Source organism: Elephas maximus, chromosome 2, assembly GCF_024166365.1.
Source record: "Elephas maximus indicus isolate mEleMax1 chromosome 2, mEleMax1 primary haplotype, whole genome shotgun sequence".
NCBI classification, from domain to species: domain Eukaryota; kingdom Metazoa; phylum Chordata; class Mammalia; order Proboscidea; family Elephantidae; genus Elephas; species Elephas maximus.
In genome coordinates this window covers 39,782,685-39,802,076 of record NC_064820.1, presented here as the reverse complement: position 1 = coordinate 39,802,076, position 19,392 = coordinate 39,782,685, and the positions used below count along the sequence as shown (strand labels likewise).

The window sequence follows — 19,392 nt, the reverse complement described above, 5'->3', positions numbered from 1 at the left end:
GATCACCGAAATGGCAAGTGTTTTGCTACCTATTTATTTACCACAATTAAAGAAAAAAAAAATCCTATGAGTTATGGCCTGGAAATTTCTTTCTATCTTTCAGAGGAATAACAAACACAATTCTGGTTTCTGGATTATCAGCTGAAACACATATTTGAAGAAAATAGGAGCTCACAGGCTACGTTTGGAAGACTTCGATTTTTAAGGCATATTCACTCACACAAAACTTCACTTAAACCGCATGCTTTCTTGTCTCTTCATCACTCTGGCTCCTGAAACCAAGAGAGCTGGCAGAGTAAAGTCAAGAATGCAGCAAGCCGGCTGCCACAACTGGGATGCCAATACAGTCAATTTTCACTCCCCAAATCAGCCAGCCACCAATGCCAACCCAAAGAAACAACCGAACACCAAATCCTACCAGTATTAACCACATTCCAGAATCCCAGAGTGTCTGAAATAAAAGTAAAGGTCCCAGGGGGATAAACTGGTTCAATGTCATTTCACAAAGACACTGAGACTCAAGTTAGGAAATGCGTAAAAGATCAGGTCTTGAACTCACCTCCCCTGCCTCAAAGAGCTGTTTCTCCCTAATATACCCACCATTTCTTTAAAAAAAAAAAAAGAAAAACCTTTATTTCCATGGAAGGGGTCACTGTGGTAACAGACTCAGAAATACTTCATGATAAACAAACATCTTTCCCAGAATCCCTTTCAAGTATTCCCAGAATCCCTTGAGAGTTCCCAACATTTCAGCTCTGCAACAGGGGACTCACATTCCAACCACCTAAAATTGCCTATATTTTTATTATACTCCTTTTACAAGACTTCTTTCTAGGATGTAGGGGATAATTCTACTAAATCATATTTGAACGAATCAAAGAAATTAAGAAGTTAGAATGATTTAATCTAAAACCCACCCCTTGTGACTCTGGCTCCCTCTCTGGCCTCACCTTCTAGCACTCTCCCCTGTTCACCAGGGGGCTTTTGCTGTTTCCTGAGCACATCAGGGCGTTGCCTTGCTGTTGAGAGCCCTTTCTCCAGAAAAGTACAGGGTTCTGTCCCTCCCTCCATTAAGGACTCTTGAATGAAAGCCTCTGCTCAAAAAGAGCTTCCTTTCCCAGGCTTATCCAAAGTGGCCCCTGTCAGTTTCTCCCTCCTTGCCATCTTCATTGCACCTGACAATATATTATTAAAGAGCTATTTATCATCCCTCTGCATGAAGGCAGGAGCTTTGTCTTGTTTATTGCAATTTTTCTAACACCAAGAACTGATTTTTTCTTTTACCACGATGCAAAATCTTTCATTTTGAATTTGGTTTTATAGTCTGAAGTTTGTATTTTGAATTCCTTTAAAGCAAGGCACACCCATAAACTAGAATAACCTTAAATCTTTCTCAGGCTGTAATGTAAGTTCTTGGGGTTCCTGGGAGGTGCAGATGGTTAAGACGCTGGGCTGTTAACTGAAAGGTTGGAGGTTGCAGTCTATCCGGAGATGCCGTGGAAGAAAGACCTGGCAATCTTTTTTTTTTTTTAATTTTTATTGTGCTTTTAAGTGAAAGTTTACAAATCAAGTCAGTCTCACACAAAAACTTATATACACCTTGCTACATACTTCCAATTGCTTTCCCCCTAATGAGACAGCCCGCTCCCTCCTTCTGCTCTCTTTTCGTGTCCATTTCGCCAGCTTCTAACCCCCTCTACCCTCTCATCTCCCCTCCAGGCAGGAGATGCCAATAGTCTCAAGTGTCCACCGATCCAAGAAGCTCACTCCTCACCAGCATCCCTCTCCACCCCATCGTCCAGTCCAATCCCTGTCTGAAGAGTTGGCTTTGGGAATGGTTCCTGTCCTGGGCCAACAGAAGGTCTGAGGGCCATGACCACCAGGGTCCTTCTAGTCTCAGTCAGACCATTAAGTCTGGTCTTTTTACAAGAATTTGGGGTCTGCATCCCACTGCTCTCCTTCATTATCCTTTGGTCCAGGTGGGTTGAGACCAGTTGATGCATCTTAGATGGCCGCTTGTAGCGTTTAAGACCCCAGACACCTCTCTCCAAGGTGGGAAGCAGAATGTTTTCTTAATAGATTTTATTATGGAAATTGACTTAGATGTCCCCTGAAACCATGGTCCCCAAACCCCCACCCCTGCTACACTGGCCTTTGAAGCATTCAGTTTATTCCGGAAACTTCTCTGCTTTTCGTTTAGTCCAGTTGTGCTGACCTCGCCTGCAATCTTTTTTTTTAATACGAAAAAAATGTGTTGACATTTATTAAAATATATTGGTTAGTATTCACAGAGACTTTGTAAGAGAACTAGGTTTTAGAAAAGTAGCAGCAGAAAACTGAGTGACTGTCCATGCTGTATGGTGGAGGGTAACTTCCTGGTGGCCAGATGAAGTGAATTTGATAGGTGGGCAGTCTTTCTAATTCGGACATGTGATTAAAAAAACAAAAACAAAACTCATTGCTGTGGAGTCAATTCTGACTCATAGCGACCCTATAAAAAAAAATTAGGACAGAGTAAAACTGCCCCATGGGGGTTTCCAAGGCTGTAATCTTTATGTAAGCAGACTGTCACCTCTTCCTCCTGCAGAGCTGCTGGTGGGTTCGAACTGCCAAGCTTTTGGCTAGGAGCTGAGCTCTTAACCACTGCACCACCGGAGCTCCTGGACATGTGCTAAACCCTGGCAAATACTTTATGCAACTTGAAGGAACAGAACTAGCTTCCCCTCCTGTCCTCTGTGTTCTTCCTCTCTGCCTGAGAGGGGCCTGGGAAGTGCAGTGCGGGGACGTATGGGGAAGTATGGGGAAGCATGGGGAAGTGGGAAAAGGAAGGAGAACGTTTATAGTATAAACTCAGTAAACATAAAGGACCAGTGAATATCCTATCTGTGACTGCCTGTGACTCAAAGTTTACCAAAGGTTTGAAATATTAGATATTTGTAAAGGACATCCCTAAAAAAAAAAATAAATAAACTATCTATTTTTCTAGGTTCTTTGATTTTCATCTTTACTTTCAGCTGGATCATCAGAATAATTCATCTGAGCCTCATAGCTACAATGTGATTTAACGTCATACTCTTAGGCTTTGTAGATAAAAGGACTGGCAATCTTTTCTGAAAACTCAGCCACTGAAAACCATACAAAACACTGTTCCGCCCTGACATACATGGGGTAGCCATGAGTTGGAACTGACTTTACACCAACTAATTTAAAGTTCTTAAGGGAGAGAGGCTATGTCCTTTATGTTATGATAAGCTGGACTGTCTTCCCAACAGAGTACAATATAACAGTTCTAAAGGAGCCTTTGTGGCCCAATAGTTAAGGGTTCAGCTGCTAACTGAAAGGGTGGCAGTCTGAACCTACCTGATGGCTCCGTAGGAGAAAAGATCTAGCGTTCAGTTCAGTACCCTATGGGGCAGTTCTCCTCTGTCATACAGGGTCGCTATGACTCGGAATTGACTCGACAGCGCACAACAACATAATGGTCCTCAAAGTGTGGTCCCAGGACCAGCATCAGCATCACCTGAGAACTTGTTAGAAATGCAAATTCTCAGGCCCTGACCCAGATTGCTTGGGTGGGGTCCTGCACTCTGTGTTTTAAGAAGCCCTCCAAGTGATTCTGATGTAAGTTTAATTTTTTAGGACCACTGGTGTAGTAGAAAGAAGTATGAATTAAATGTCAGTAGTCCTTTCAAGGAACCCTGGCGATGCAGTGGTTAAAGCGTTTGGCTGTTAACCAAAAGGTGGCAGTTTGAGCCCATCAGTGGCTGCGTGGTAGAAAGATGTGGCAGCCTGCTTCTATAAAGATTTACAGCCTTGGAAACCCTATGGAGCAGCTCTACTCTGTCCTATCGGGTTGTTATCAGTCAGAATTGATTCGACGGCAGTGGGTTTGATTTTTGGATTTACTCCTTGGTTTATGAGTCAGAATCAACTCAACAGTAACAAGTCACTTGCTTAGAGCTCCCTGGGTGGTGCAAACATTATGTTCAAGTGCTTAACTTGAAAGGTTGGCAGTTTGAATCCACCCAGAGGCACCTCGAAAACAGGCCTGGTGATCTACTTCTGAAAGGTCACAGCCTTGAAAACCCTGCGGAGCACACATACGGTCTCCATCAGTCGGAATCGACTTGACCCAACTAACAACAAAGTCCTTGGTTTGGGCCCAACTATGCCACCATCATACTATGGGGCAATAAAGGCACTCAGTCCCTCGCCTCAGTTTACTCATCTGGTCTACATGATCACTAAAGCCTTTACTAGCTCTGAAAGGCTATGATTCCAACCCAGCCTACCACGTGTTCTATGGCACTTATTTACTGCAACATCTAAATTCTAATGAGGTCACTGGGCTGAAATGAGGCTTAGTCCACACAGAATATTTCAGTGGTAGGATCCTAACAATAGGATTAAAAGGATTCAACTTCCATTTCAGATTATAGTCTAGGGATAAGGAGGGCAAGACTAATCGCTTCTAGTTATAAACGCTTTGAAAAACTGAATTCTACCCTGCCAACAGGGAGGAACCCTCTGGGCCTGGATGCCCCACACTCCGGGCAGAGGAGTACTGCCTCCATTTCAAAAGCAGCTGCAGCAACAACTTTAATCACTGCTCCTATGAGGAACTGATATAGCAGAAATTTTGAGAAATGGAAGCATTTGTTGTCTTTTCTCTGCTAAATGCTTCAGAGGGGTATATAATAAGCGGCGGCTGGCATTAAAAAAAAAAAGAAGGGACTGTAAAAATAGTATTAACCCATTGCCGTCAAGTCGACTCCGACTTCCTATAGGACAAAGCAGAACTGTCCCATAGGGTTTCCAAGGCTGTAATCTTTATGGAAGCTGACTGCCCCCACTGAGCAACTGATAGGTTCGAACCACAGACCTTTTGGTTAGCAGCCAAGTGCTTAACCACTGTACCACCAGGGGTCCTTAAAAACAGTATTACTGTCCTTTAAGTGCTCACAGTGTACTAAAAGGATCAGCAGGGTTACTTCTCCTGGGGACAGATCTCCTGGGGGCAAGAGGGAGGAGCCGTGAGATGAAAGATGGATACAGGAGCCAGGAAACCACACCACACTCAAAGCTGACATGAGCTCTTTTCTTCAGGATTGTCTGGTTTCATAAAAGCGATCTGGAAGCAGTATTTGGGCATTATGAAAGCTGCATTAGGGTCAGTGATTAGTCTGCTGTGGTCACTGATAAACCCCTAGACTTTGGTACCTAGAGTCATTTGTGCTAATTCCTGATAGAATTTTCCTCTTTCATTAAAGGACTCATTAATGCCAGAGTGATTGAGAGCATCAAGTGAGAATTTTTTTTTCCCCCCAGTTTCTGTCAAATTGATTCCCACTCATTGCAACCCCATGCGTCTCAGAGTAGAATTATGCTCCACCAGGGTTTTCCAAGGCTGATTTTTCAGAAGCAGATTGCTAGGTCTTTTTTCCGAGGCACCTCTAGGTGGACTCAAACCGCTAATCTTCAGGTTAGCAGCACAGCACATTTACCATTTGCACCCCAGAGACCTAAGGGTCTTAAAAATGGTGAAAGAATGAACAATGTGTTGAATGAATGATATATTTGGAAGCCCTAGCAGTGTTGAGGTACTCAGTAATTAATATAGTTATTAATTGGGTAAAATGGGCTGTAACCCTTGAGGGCTGAGAGTCTGATAACAGCAATAAGATTAAGCACATGGGTAACTAAATCCAAAATTTGTTCCCATCAAGTTGATTCTGACTCACATGGACCCCATATGTTACAGAGTAGAACTGCCTGTAATCTTTACACCAAAGCAATCAACTGCTAACAGAAAGGTCGGTGGTTCGAAACCACCTGTGCTCTGAGGGAGAAAGATGCTGCAGTCTGCTCCTGTAGAGATCACAGCCTCAGAAATCCTACGGTGGAGCTGAGTTGGAACTGACTCGACAGCAGTGGGTTTTTGTTTTTTTTTTTTTTTTAATAAAAGCAGATGACCAGGACTTTCTTCTGTGGCACCATTGGGTGGCTATGACCCTCAACCTTTAGGTTGGCAGTTGACTGCAAACCATATGTGCTCTCCAGGGACCTGGGTAACGACGAACCATCAAATCTTACATGATTTTAGAAAGGCTGTGACATTTTGGAAATGAGGAAAGAGCTTCAATAAGAGAAAGAGAACGGGACCTTGGATGGTGCGTAGGATTTGGTGGGACGGGTAGTGTATGGTAGTGGCATTTTGGAAGGCACGAACTTAAGAGCAACTGAGGTGAAGAAGCAGAAATTTCTCAAGCACAGGCAAGTGCTGGTGTTTTTAGCTACCTCAACTCTCGGCCCTTCTTGTTGCTGTTCACCGTGAGAGCCTCCTGCTCCCGTGTGGCGCCCTCTGGGTGAGAGCTGCTCCCGTGTGGCGCCCTCTGGGTGAGAGCTGCTCCCGTGTGCTGCCCTCTGGGTGAGAGCCTCCTGCTCCCGTGTGGTGCTGTCTGGATGTGTGCTCCAGGTCTGCCCCCACCCTCCCCTGCTCTGCTCTGTACCACAGGGAACCCGGCCTCCCAACTCTCGGCCAGTCTGGTTGCTGTCCACCATGAGATCCTCCTGCTCCCGTGTGGTGCCCTCCGGGTGAGAGCTGCTCCCGTGTGGTGCCCTCTGGGTGCGTGCTCCAGGTCTGCCCCTACCCTCCCCTGCTCTGCTCTGTACCACAGGGAACCCAGCCTGCCACGCCCTCCTGACCTCTGGATTCTGGGTGAGGCCAGCAGCAGAGGGCACTGACTGAGGACTGGGGGGAGAGGCAAAGCCAGAGCATTTTAACCCTGAGCAACAAGGACCCATTTAAGTGTCTAAAAATGTTCATTTTCCATAGACTTAATCCAGCTTTGAAAATAGCCTTAATAAAACTCAATTAAAAAATCCTGTGATCCGACACATATCTTAATCCAGTTCTTAATTTCCAAGTCCATTCTCATCAATTTGCACCACTATTGTGGTTACAAGTCTTACACAATTTTGTAATATGTTCAGCTTTAACATATAACACTATTTTCCTTTAAAACCCCCAGGAATTATTTTCGATATACCAAAGTTTACCTTTCATCTTACTCTTGTACACAAGCATTATATAAATATTTATTTTTAATTTAATTTTGTTCAAGTATTACATACTATAATTATAATAAATGCCAGGAAAAAAATTCACCCAAAATTCCCAATGTTTTCATTGCACTGTATTTTCTTCAAAATCCAAAAGCTTGATTTTGGATTGGTAATTTCAGTGTGGAGGGGAAAAAAGCAAGGTGATGGAAGTCATGTCAACAGGAATTGGTTAAAAGAGACTAAGCTCAGGCAGACAGACTGGCAACCTCTGGGCCCAGTTCAGCCAGGTGTAGCATTTGCTTCCAGCTGTTCAAGGTTTTTAAATGTTTCAAAAATTTGATGCCAACGTTTAAAAACTGGGAGATGGCAAATAATTATTGGATTTCTAGCTTCTCCTAAGAATCTGGGAGGTCTGACAATGGTGGGACCACATTGCAGCATACAGCACTTGGCCAGGGCAGGGTTGTGGCTGCTGATTTAGACGGACAAATATTCCCCAGGCTGCCACGGGCCCCACCCTGCCACGTGCTTCACCCACCTTCATTCCCTGCCAGGCACCTGCAGGGATTAGGGTTTGAGACATGTGTTCTAAAGTGTTCCCTGCACTGGGTAAGTGCTGTAGGGTAGACTGAAAACATAAGACAGCCTTGCCTTTGGGCTTATAATCTAGTTGAACCAAAAATAGTATATACCTCACCCAATTAATACTCTCACTTGGCTTGCTGAAGGTGAAGAGGACTTGAAGTACTTACTGATGAAGATCAAAGGCCACAGCCTTCAGTACAGATTATACTTCAACATAAAGAAACCAAAAATACAACTGGACCAATAAGCAACATCATGATAAACTGAGAAGAGGTTGTGGTTATCAAGAATTTCATTTTACTTGGATCCACAATCAAGACCCATGGAAGCAGCAGTCAAGAAATCAAATGACACATTCCATTGGGCAAATCTGCTACAAAAGACCTCTTTAAAAAGTGTTAAAAAGCAAAGATGTCACCTCAAGGACTAAGGTACACCTAACCCAAGCCACATATTTTCAATCGCCTCACATGGATGTGAAAGCTATACAGTGAATAAGGTAGACGGAAGAAGAATTGATGCTTTTGAATTATGGTGTTGGTGAAGAATAGTGAATATACTGTGAACTTCCAGAAGAACGAACAAATCTGTCTTAGAGGTACAGCCAGAATGCTCATTTGAAGCACAAATGGCGAGACTTCATCTTGTATACTTTGGACGTGTTATCGGAAGGGACCAGTCTCCCTGGAGAAGGACCTCATGCTTGGTAAAGTACAGGGTCAGTGAAAAAGAAAACCCTCAAGTGAGATAGACTGACGCAGTGGCTGCAACAATGGGCTCTGCATAACAATTATTGTAGGGATGGCACAGGACTGGTCAGTGTTTCATTCTGTTGTACACAGGACTGCTATGAGTCAGAACTGACTTGTTGGCATCTAACAATGACACTCACTTAAAAACTATCTCGTTATTCAGCATTACACATCTATAATAGTAAAAAATCTGCTGTCTGACTATTTTGCACATTGACGATATACATCTGGCAGTAACAACAGCCAAGGTGCAGGGCAAGAGTTAACACTGGCTGTGATAGTTAAGATTATGTGTCAACTTAGCTCGGCCATGATTCTCAGTGGTTTGGCAGTTACGTAATGATGTAATTTGGCAGTTATGTAATGATATAGTCATCCTCCATTTTTTGATCTATGTGGTCATCCTCCACTTTTGCATAACACCGATTTTTGCATAATGACCTGGTCTTTGGAGCCTAATCACGTTGATAAGTGAAGAGTGGCTGCTCATTAAATACACAGTTGCTGTTAGCTACCATTGAGTCAGCTTGGAGTAATGGAGACCTTATGTGTAACAGAACAAAATGCTGCCTCGTTCTGTAACAGAAATGAAATGTTCAAAATTGTTAGTATACTCGAGTCCATTGTCGGGGCCACTGTGTACTTTGAGTGCCTTCTAAGCTAGGGGGCTTATCTTCCATCACTATATTGAACCATATTCTACTGTGATTCATAGAGTTTTCATTGGCTAATTTTCAGAAGCAGATCGCCAGGCCCTTCTTCCTAGTCTTGGAAGCTGCACTAAAACCTGTACGCCATGGGTGTGCTGGTATTTGAAATACCAGTGGCATAGCTTCCAGCATCACAGCAACACACAAGCTACCACAACACAACAAGCTGACAGAGTGGTGGTAGTTAAATAATTAGAGAGGACAGTTTAAATAATATGTAATAAAGCACTATGCTGATATAATCCAAAGATAAGGAAAATCAATGAGGGCTGGAATTATATAAACTCCATGAAGAAGAGCTATGTAATTCAGAATTTGTGGAATTAAGACTGGCTAAAAAAAAAAAAAAAATTTTAAAGGTAGCCCCTCTAGACCTAGGAAAGCCAAGTGCAGGAGACGGCCCAACCTCTACAGCTGGTCAGGACATTAGTGCTTCCCTACCCTTCCAGGGGCCTTCTTCAGTCCATCTGAAACCAGTCATGGTGTCATACCTGCTGGGAAGCTCTGGGCTTGGCAACATGGGGCCTCACTACAGAGGGTGTAGCACAATGGTCTGCAACTTGAACTGACCGTTTCAAATCACCTGAGTTGGTTTAAAAAACCTGAGGCCCAGGCTGTACCCCAGACCAATTAAATCAGAATTTCTGAAGGTGGAGGGATCAAGTAGTTTTCAAAGCTCCCCAGGTGATTTGATTTGGGGCCCTGAACTTTACCAGTGGCTGTTATGATTTTTTTTTTGTTGTTGTTGTTATGTTATGATAGGCTCTTAAAGAAGGGAGGAACACAATAGCTATGCTGTCTCTGTCTTTCTAACTTGGGCTGGCCTCTGTTCATGCTGTTACCTATACCGAAACGGTCCCTTTCCCTGGCACCTACTCAAGTCCTACTGATGCATTCTTCAAGGCCCACCTCACATCACACCTCACCCAGGAAGCATGTCTAAGCTACTCCAGCATTTTCCCATCCCTCCCTGTCCTTACAGTCAGTGTTCTAGTTTAGTACTTATTCTCCACTACTTTCACTGGCCTTGCCTTCTCTGCTACATGGTATGCATCTTGTAGGCATGGACCATGCAGTCTGCTTTTTTTGTATGTACATACCATCGAGTTTGCTATATTTTAGACTCAGGGAGTACATCCCGACTGGCAGATTAATGAAACACCTAAATTTGAGCATTTTGCAAGGTATGAATGGAGGTTTATTACCTTTGAAAATCTATGTGCCCAAAGCAGAGTGGATAATCAGTACAACACCTACATTGCATTCACTTTACCCCTCTGTCAAATATCAGCAGGTCATAGAAAAGACATAGGGTGATTTTGCTTACAAAGTGACTTTACAAGGAAGATGCTGCAAATACACATGTAGTATGTAGTGTCTTTATGTAAATTCATTTTGTAGTCATATAGACAGACTAGGAAGAAAGGTCTGGTGATCCACTTCCAAAAATCAGCCAATTAACAACCCTATAAACCACAATGGCCAGATCCCATTGTGAGTGGGGTCACCACGAGTTGGGCCCAACTTGACGTCAGCTAACAACAATATGAGAAGAACTGAAGAAGCCTGACCAGGTGGTGTGACTTGATTTCCAAGACTGAATTAAAAACCAAAAAACCAAACCCAGTGCCGCCAAGTCGATTCCGACTCATAGCAACCCTATAGGACTGAGTAGAACTGCCCCATAGAGTTTCCAAGGAGCGCCTGGCAGATTGGAACTGCTGACCCTTTGGTTAGCAGCCATAGCACTTAACCTACGCCTCCAGGGTTTCCAAGACTGAATTACTGGTATAAAATAACCTAACACATCCCTATTCTGAAAAAACAGGAAGAGCCAAAACACCACAAGTCACCAGCCAGAGAAGCCCTTTTATCCTACTGATTTGCAGAGTTCGAGAACTACCTCCCCTATTTTATTCAAGATCCAAAGAGTCATCTAAAAATACTTTCACAAGTTCTTGCTTTCAAAGCCGAAAAGATCACGTTTGTGAAACGTGGACAACATGAAATGCAGATAATGTCTATGTCTATTAGGTCTATATACACTTGCCTGGGTGGTATTTGTTCAAATACTATAGTCCCAGCGGCGATTTTATTTAGTCTGGTTGTTCCTAAGACAAACACACATAACTTCAATTAAATGCACATCCAAACATAGGGGAAACCATCTTGAAACAATTAGACTCTTACGGTAAGAGGTTCCAGACCCTGACATCCTCCCACTTCCTCCCATCCACCAAGGAAAGAGAACAGATGGGGCAAGGGGAAGCCAAGCCAGACTTCATAAACACAGCCTGGAGCTATAACTCTCGGCCCTGCTTTATTTTGTTCTCTTCTGACCCAAGATGCCACCCTTCTTTTACTCCTTCCTAAATGAATTCCAGTCATCCAACTGTTTTTACTTTTCTTAACCCCCTCTTTGATCAGTCTTAGAGGGAGAAAAATTTGACAAGGTTTCTTATCTTTCCCTGAAGGAAAATATTCCAGGAAGGAACCGAAGAATTACCAAACCACCCATCTGGTTCTTGACCTCGGGTTATGGAAGCTTCTGGAGAATGTCTGAAGAGATGGCTGCCTTTGCCACCACATTCTTGGACCTTTGTGGCCCGTCTGGTTCTCTAGGTAGTAAAGGCTGAGTATTTCTCTATTTTGTTTTCATTAGAAGCTGAGAAAGGAGAAGGGCTATGTTGTGACATTCGTCAGGAAACCTCTTTCCTCCCTGAACCCCAAGTTAAATCACCCCTTAGAAATTTATCCATGAGATATTGCCAGCAAAAAGAGTGTTTTCCCCACAGGAACTATGCTGAAAAGTCACTTCCATAAATACTAATTGAATGTCTCTATTGTGCTTGAAATGGGGGCATATAATTCAGTGGTAGAATTCTTGCCTTCCATGTGGGAGACCTGGGTTTGATTTCAGCCAGTTCAACTCACGCACAGCCACCACCCATCTGTGGAGGCATGGATATTGCTATGATGCCGAAAGACTAGGAAAAAAGACCTGGTAATCTACTTCCAAAAATCATCCAATAAAAACCCTGTGGATTACAATGGTCTGATCCTCAACCGACCATAGGGATGAAGGAGGACTGGGCAGCATTTTGTTCCACTGTGCATGGGGTCACCATAAGTCAGGTGTCAACTCGACGGCAGCCAACAGCAACTGTACTTGGGAGAACAGGAAAGACAAAAACAACCGCAACAAATACACACACACACACACATATATATATATATATATTTATGAGCCTTGTTCTCAGAAAAGGAGCCCTGGTGGTGCAGTAGTTAAGTGCTCGGCTGTTAAGCCCAACGTTGGCAGTTGGAACCCACCAGCTGCTCTGCAGGAGAAAGATGTGGGAGTCTGCTTCTGTAAGGATCACAGCCTTGGATAACCTACTCTGTCCTATAGGGCCACTATGAGCGGGAACCGACTCAATGACAGTGGGTTTGCCTTGTGCCCAGGTGGAGGTATCGGAACTAATCCTACAGTTAATTCAGGGCATGCTGTAACAAACATGCCTTCACTTTCTCATCTGCAAAATGGAGGTGGTGATTTTTGTATAACTGTTGTGTGCAATTCTGTCACCAAGTTGCTAACCTAAATTCTCTATCTTCTTTCTAATGAATATCTTCTTGGACACAACTATCATAAACATTTCTTTCCCTTTCTCTCAGGTGTCTATAAAAAGGTTGTCTTGCGCAGACTGGATTGGGGGAAGTGGGAGCCAAGAAGGCTGTACACTGGTACAAAAAGCAGTCCAAAACACAAGTGTGTATTACCTAAATCTTAGGATAGGTTTGGGAATGTGGGACTTTGCCACATGGCCCACACAGTGTTGACTTCCAATATAGCATCATGGGAAAAGATTTTCATCAACTCATACAACAAATATTTATTGAATATCTACTATAGGCCAGACAATGGGCCCGATAATAGAATTACAGTGGTAAACAAGAAAGGCACAGTCCTTTCAATCATCGAACTCAATCTAAAGCAGAAGGGGGATAAGAAGAAAAAATTACATTAAGTTGAAGAGGCAACTGATTTACCAAAAGATTTGGCAACAACCAAAGCCTGCTTACTTCTGGGGAGTTCTGACTACCAAGTCTGAGTTCCATTCAGCTCTGGCTCTGTACCCTATACCTGAGAGACAAGCCTCTGCAAAGGTGGAAAGACAAACCAAAGATGAGAGGGAGAAGGCTCAACCTGGAGGCTTTGACAGAGAGGACGAGTCAAGCTCATGCAGGACCAGACTGATCTGAGGGGAGGTGGCTTCCGTCTTCCCTTTGTATAGCAACTAGCTCAAGTGAACCATCTTGTAGCTCCCAAAGCAACAGGCTATGTGTCTGTGCTACGGCATCCAACGGGTGGTGAGAAGAGGGTTTTAATTGGCAAAATTTGCTAAAATCTGTGTCAATCTTCTCCTGACAATTGCCTTTTATCCTTACTACCTATTCATCAATCTAGAATCAATCTAAATTCTAGATGATGGTTCTCCTTTCTGGCTGAATCTACATGAAACATTTTAAAAATAATGATTCCTGGGCCTCTCTCCAGACCAAGTGGTTCAGAACCTCAAGTGGGACAGGGCAATACTGTTTTTTAAAAAGTACCCTGGGTGATTCTAATGCAGAAGCTGTCAGGATTGGGACTCAATAATTTAGGATAAGAAGAGAAGAGACTCCTGGACACCCTGGTAACTCAGGCCTGAAGCCACTCCCAAAGTCCACCTTTCAGCCAAAAGTTAGGCAGGCCTATAAAACAAACAGTAACACACATGAAGAACATGGTTCTCAGTTCAATCAAGTATAGGAGATCTAATGAGCAACACCTGCCTGAAAGCAAAGACGATAAGGCAGGACGGAACAGGAAACCCAGATGAATGGACACGGGGAACCTGGGGTAGAAAGGGAAAGGGGGAGAGTGCTGACACACTGTGGGAATTGCAACCAATGTCACAAAACAATTTGTGCATACATTTTTGAATGAGAAACTAATTTGCACTGTAGACTTTCATCTAAAACACAATTTTAAAAAAATGTTCACTACCAAAGGGGTGGGGGGGGTGGGGAAGAGAAGGGAACTGACTTATTAAGCATCTTCTGTAGTCTGGATACTTTTTACATAGAATAGTTACAGCTGTTGGCAACCCTCCCATACTCTCTTAGTAAACCGAGAGCTTACCGATCATTTAAGACTTTGGCCATGGGTATTATATGGTGCTAGGAGCAGCCCACAGCCTTTGAGGGACAAGGAGCTCTGGGATAAATACCCTAGTTTCCTTACCCCTTGGATAAACACTGAGACATACTCTAAATTTGGAGTCAGAAAATCTTTTCTATAAAGGGCCAGATAGAAAATATTTTAGGCTTTGTGGGCCATACTTCCTTTGTTGTGCCTTCTAACCCTGCCTTCGTAGTGCAAAAGCAACCATAAACAATACGTAAAATGAACAGGTGGGGCTGTGCTCCGATAAAACTTTATTTACAAAAACAGGCAGCAGTTTTGTAAACTATTTACAAAAATAGTTTGCAGACCCCTGTTCTAAGCCTAAAGAGACTCTCAGAGGTCCTCAGCACAATGAGTCTCAGTCTCCTGTAACAGTAACCTGCCCAATAACACTCTCTGAATAGGTTACCTTCCCCTTCCAGGCTTTCTGGGATCACTGGCTATAGAAGCGGCTTGTGCTTAAGTCCTTGTTTCAGAGCCTGCTTCTGGGGCAAACTACCTACGTCTGCATCTTGCTCTGTATGCATCACTACCCTGGTGGTTACATATTATCCCCATTTTAGAGTGAAGAAATTGAGGTTCAAGGATTACACAGCTCATCCATATTGGTAGTCCATATTAGAAGTCTATCTGACTCCAAAGTCAGTGATTTCTCTACAATACAACCTGAGTAAACATGTTGTTTTGTTGTGCATCACAGAGTATAGCCCAACTCACAGTGACCCCACCACAAGACCAAGGAGGACTGTCCCATGGGGTTTCTGGGGCTGTAATCTTTATGGAAGCAAACTGTCAGGTCTTTTTCCTGTGGAGCAGCTGGTCAGCTTCAAACCACCGACCTTTCGGTTAGCAGACCTTTTGGTTAGCAGCCAAGTGCATAACCACTGTGTTCCCAGGCCTACTTAAAGATACATACCATATTTTTACACAAATAATGTGCATTTTCTGTGCTAGTTTGCCAACTGCTCCCTCCCCCCACCAAGGTATTTTCGTAAACGCTGCTGTGCCAATTTTTTTTCCATGTTATAAAAAAATTATATATACATGAGCCCTGGTGGCACAGTAGTTAAAACCTCAGCTGCTAACCAAAAGGTCAGCAGTTCGAAACCACTAGCTGCTCCTTGGAAACCCTATGGGGAAGTTCTACCCTGTCCTATAGGGTTGCTATGCGTTGGAATCAACTCAGTGGCAATGGGTTTATATATATATATATATATACACACACACACACACACACATACATATATATATATTTGATGGGCAATATATAATAATGGTGGGCAGGAGCAGAATACCACATATGACAAATTATAAAGCAAAATTCATACTACTACTGTAATTACAAAGGAGCCCTGGTGGCACAATGGTTAAGCGCTCAGCTGCTAACTGAAAAGTCGGTGGTTCAAACTGATCAGCTACTCCACAGGAGAAAAGACCTGGCTATCTGCTCCCATAAAGATTACTGGCCTGGGAAACCCCATGGAGCAGTCCTGTTCGGTCCTATAGGGTCGCTATGAGTGGGAACTGACTTGATGGCACACGACAATGGTGTAATTACAAGGAGCCCATTTCCCACCTTCCAACTGGTTGCAATCCTGGTGCTATTTGCTCTTTGGTGAAATCTTTGATTATACCTAGGAACAAATACAGCAATTCAAGGCACATAAATCCCAGTGTGTAATTTGCAACTTGAAGAGAATGAATGAGACTAAAATACCCCCCATATATAGTTTTAACATGCGGGGGTCAGTACTGATATTCCCCAGCTTAGGACATGATTCTGTTCCAATGACTCTATCCTACGTTGGTTCTGATGTAAGTCGAATACCTCGGCTTTTTTTTGTTTTGTTTTTAGTATTATTGCCTTTTATTAACAGAATCTTTTTAAATTCAATCTTTATGTGTTTTGGGGGGCTTGGCAGGATAATGATAACATCAGCAAATTACATGCTGCAACTCTGCACGTCGGATATATTACTGTATTGTACGTAAATAATGCTCACCCTCTATGTTTACTTGCCAACAGCTCCCTCCCCCCACAAGGTATCTCCTACCTGCACAATACTATTTTTTTTTTTTTACAGCAACGTGTAAAAAAAAAATTGGCAGGGTGGCACTTATGAAAATACCTCGTTGGGGGAGACAGTGTGGTTGACAGCCAAATGTACAAGGTGCACATTATTTGCGTAAAAATACAGTACTCACAATAAGATGTACCAAAAAAAAGGATGGTCACAAAGTGCGGTGCGCTGCAACTTGGAACTCGAATACTTAGTAAGTCAGGGACTATGTGTTAATTTCACAAAGTCCGCACACAGGCACTTGTGAAATCCTTCTATGGATACTAAGGATTCCAGAGAACACTTTGAAAACCCAGAAATGGCATTTAGAAACCAGTGTTTTCAGCTTACGCAGTCTTGCCCTCACTATCCTGCTTGGTGGCGCTGGCCCCCTTCTTGCCCAGCAGCGAGGCCACCTTCTCCGTGTCTCCATTCTCCACAGCCTGCAGCAGCCGGTCATCGTTCTTGTTCCACTCATTGATCTATGGAGGAAAGGGAAGACACAGAGCTAATGAACACCAGTGGCCACAGACATGCTACCTGGAGAACCTTAGTCCCCCTCAGCTCCCGAACCCTCCATCACTCAAATCAAAACCCGCCCCTAAATGGGTAACTTTAAAAATACCTTCCCCTTCACCATTGAGACACCCAAGACCGGTTTTCCAAAAGAAAACATCCACAGTTCAATGAAAGAGTGGCTGGTCACCAACTCTGAGATGAAGTTACTTCCGTTCGCTGAGGTTGGGAAGATAGACCAGTTTACACATTAGCTTATTTCTAGCCCAAGTGGACAGCTGGCTTCTCAGAACTTTGGCCTTTGACCTCGTCAACAGCTCACTCTGTCCACTGTGTTACAGAACCAAACCACCCAACAGCTAAAGGTTACCTGAGGTTTTATACACACTCATTCTTTAGCGGCTTTTACTACCACTCTTCCCTATTTCCTGGGCCCTGATTTTTGAGCTGTATACTAATTTCTAAGGAGCTGTCCATCCAGGTTACTGACTCAAAACATCTACCAGAAAGAAAGTTTCTTCCTGAGCAAGCTATTAAACATCAACCAGCCTTGAGCAGAGCCTCCACCACCGACAACTCCAACCCATCAGAATGACTCTGTACATTATAGCGACTGTAAACCTTTCATGTGCACCAAAGCTAGTTTTTACTCTTAGGAGGGAATGAGAACATCTCTATATGAGTAATTAGGCAGCAGGGAGCCATGGAAGGTTCTGGAGCAGAGGAATAACAGAATAAAATCAATGCTTTAGGGAATCCTCTGCTGGTGTAGGCAGTACAAAGGTTTAAAGAGGTAGAGGAGGGAGAAAAGATATGTCAGCCCTCTCTTGCAGCAGGCCTCTGAGAGTAAGGCTACTTCCTGGCCCTTCAGTTCTGGACCCCACCTTCTGGGGAGAGTTGCTACCTTCCTCCCCAAAGCTTTCCACTGACAGTTCTCCTGGCCGGCCTCTTCCTTGTGACCCTGCAGATAAGGACCTCTAGGTGTTTCATATTAAAGGCTTCACCGTGGACTACTACAGAGAAGCAGACAGAGGAGATACTAGAGATTTAAAAGCTATAATAAGGGATTTTTACCAGATTACAGTCTTCCAGGGCCTCAGGAGTGTATTCTCAATCCACTAAAGGTCCCCGTCACCCCTCCAGCCCCAGCTTAGAGGCCGCGCCTCAGAGAAAACCCACGTGCCGTCAAGGCTCGCAATGGATGTTTAGGGGAGAATTTTGCATCTCGGAGAGTTTCGGGGCTGGGCTACACCCATTTCTCAGGACTCAGGGCTAAAACCAAAAACCCACTGCTGTGGAGTCTATTCGGACTCATAGTGACCCTATTAAAAAAAAAAAAAAGGGACCCTATAGGACAGAGGAAAACTGCCCTATAGGGTTTCCAAGGCTATAAATCTTTACGGAAGGAAGCCAAGTGCCACATTTTTTTCCCACTGAGCAGCCGGTGGGTTCAAACCACCGACCTTTCAGTTAGCATCTAAGCACTTTTAACCACTGCGACTCAGGGAAGAGGAAGAAAATTAGCAGTGCTTCTACTTGGCATGAATTTGAAGTTTAGAACTCCAGACTGACATGTATACATGCTGTCACCCATAACCTGTACCTCAGTCTCCTGAGTCTTTGGACTCCATGACCAGCAGGAAATCCCCCTAAAGCTCAAAATGCTTAATCCATAAAATTCTTCAAACCAAACTTTGCTAAGGATTAAGTTGACTGAAATACATTTAAGACCCATGATTCCTACCTACATTATTCTAAGAGGCAAAATTCTTCAATCTTTTAAGACGCTTCCCTGACCTAGAGTGACCAAATTAAAAATGGATTGGGAAGATCAAAAGGTTACTGAATCTGAGAGGACAAGACTGAAAGTACTCGAGCAGAGGGGAGGCCACATGAAAGGATTTTTTCTCTGTGTGCTGCCAAGCACTGAACTCTTCAGCGGAGAAAAATCCAACCACAGGGGTTCCATAAAATTAGTTACATACAGGTCTTTAAGGCATTCCATTTCTATAGGATATAGCAAGGAAGATCTTCTCTTCCCTGCGCTTTGGAGGACAAGGTCGATGGCACAATTCTAGAAGTCTAAAATTCTTCTCTTTTGCAGAAGTCTCTCCTCAGTGCAGACCAGGAGTTACTTTTTTCTTGCAGCGGATGAAGAGAAGACGGCATGGCCACACACATCCAATGTTTAACAAAAAATCTGCAATGCCATTCAACAGGTGGGTGTGTGGTAAGCACCAGGAAGAGGAGAAGGAGGAGCGCTACAGATACTGAAGGCCGAGAGACCAGTTCAGAACGAACTGGGAAGGCAGGGCAAACCTGCAGTAGAAACCAGTTACTGTGGAGTTGATTCTGACTCATGGCGACTCCATGTGTGTTGGAGTAGAACTGGGCTTCATTAGGTCTTCAATGGCTGGTTTTTTGAAAGACCTTCCTTCCAAGGTGTTTCTGGGTGGACTCGAGCCTCCAATCTT

The 19,392-nt window shown here is 43.6% G+C and overlaps 1 protein-coding gene across 4 annotated transcripts in view; it reads right to left on the bottom strand.

Annotated features, from left to right (window-relative positions):
• Positions 1-19,392, bottom strand: part of RAI14 (retinoic acid induced 14) — a 201,860-nt gene that overhangs the window by 62,684 nt on the left and 119,784 nt on the right. For all 4 annotated transcript variants that reach the window (XM_049861884.1, XM_049861902.1, XM_049861892.1 and 1 more), the window contains exon 3: positions 16,754-16,884. In XM_049861884.1, the coding sequence (XP_049717841.1) occupies positions 16,754-16,884 (131 nt within the window). The remainder of the gene's footprint in view (positions 1-16,753; positions 16,885-19,392) is intronic.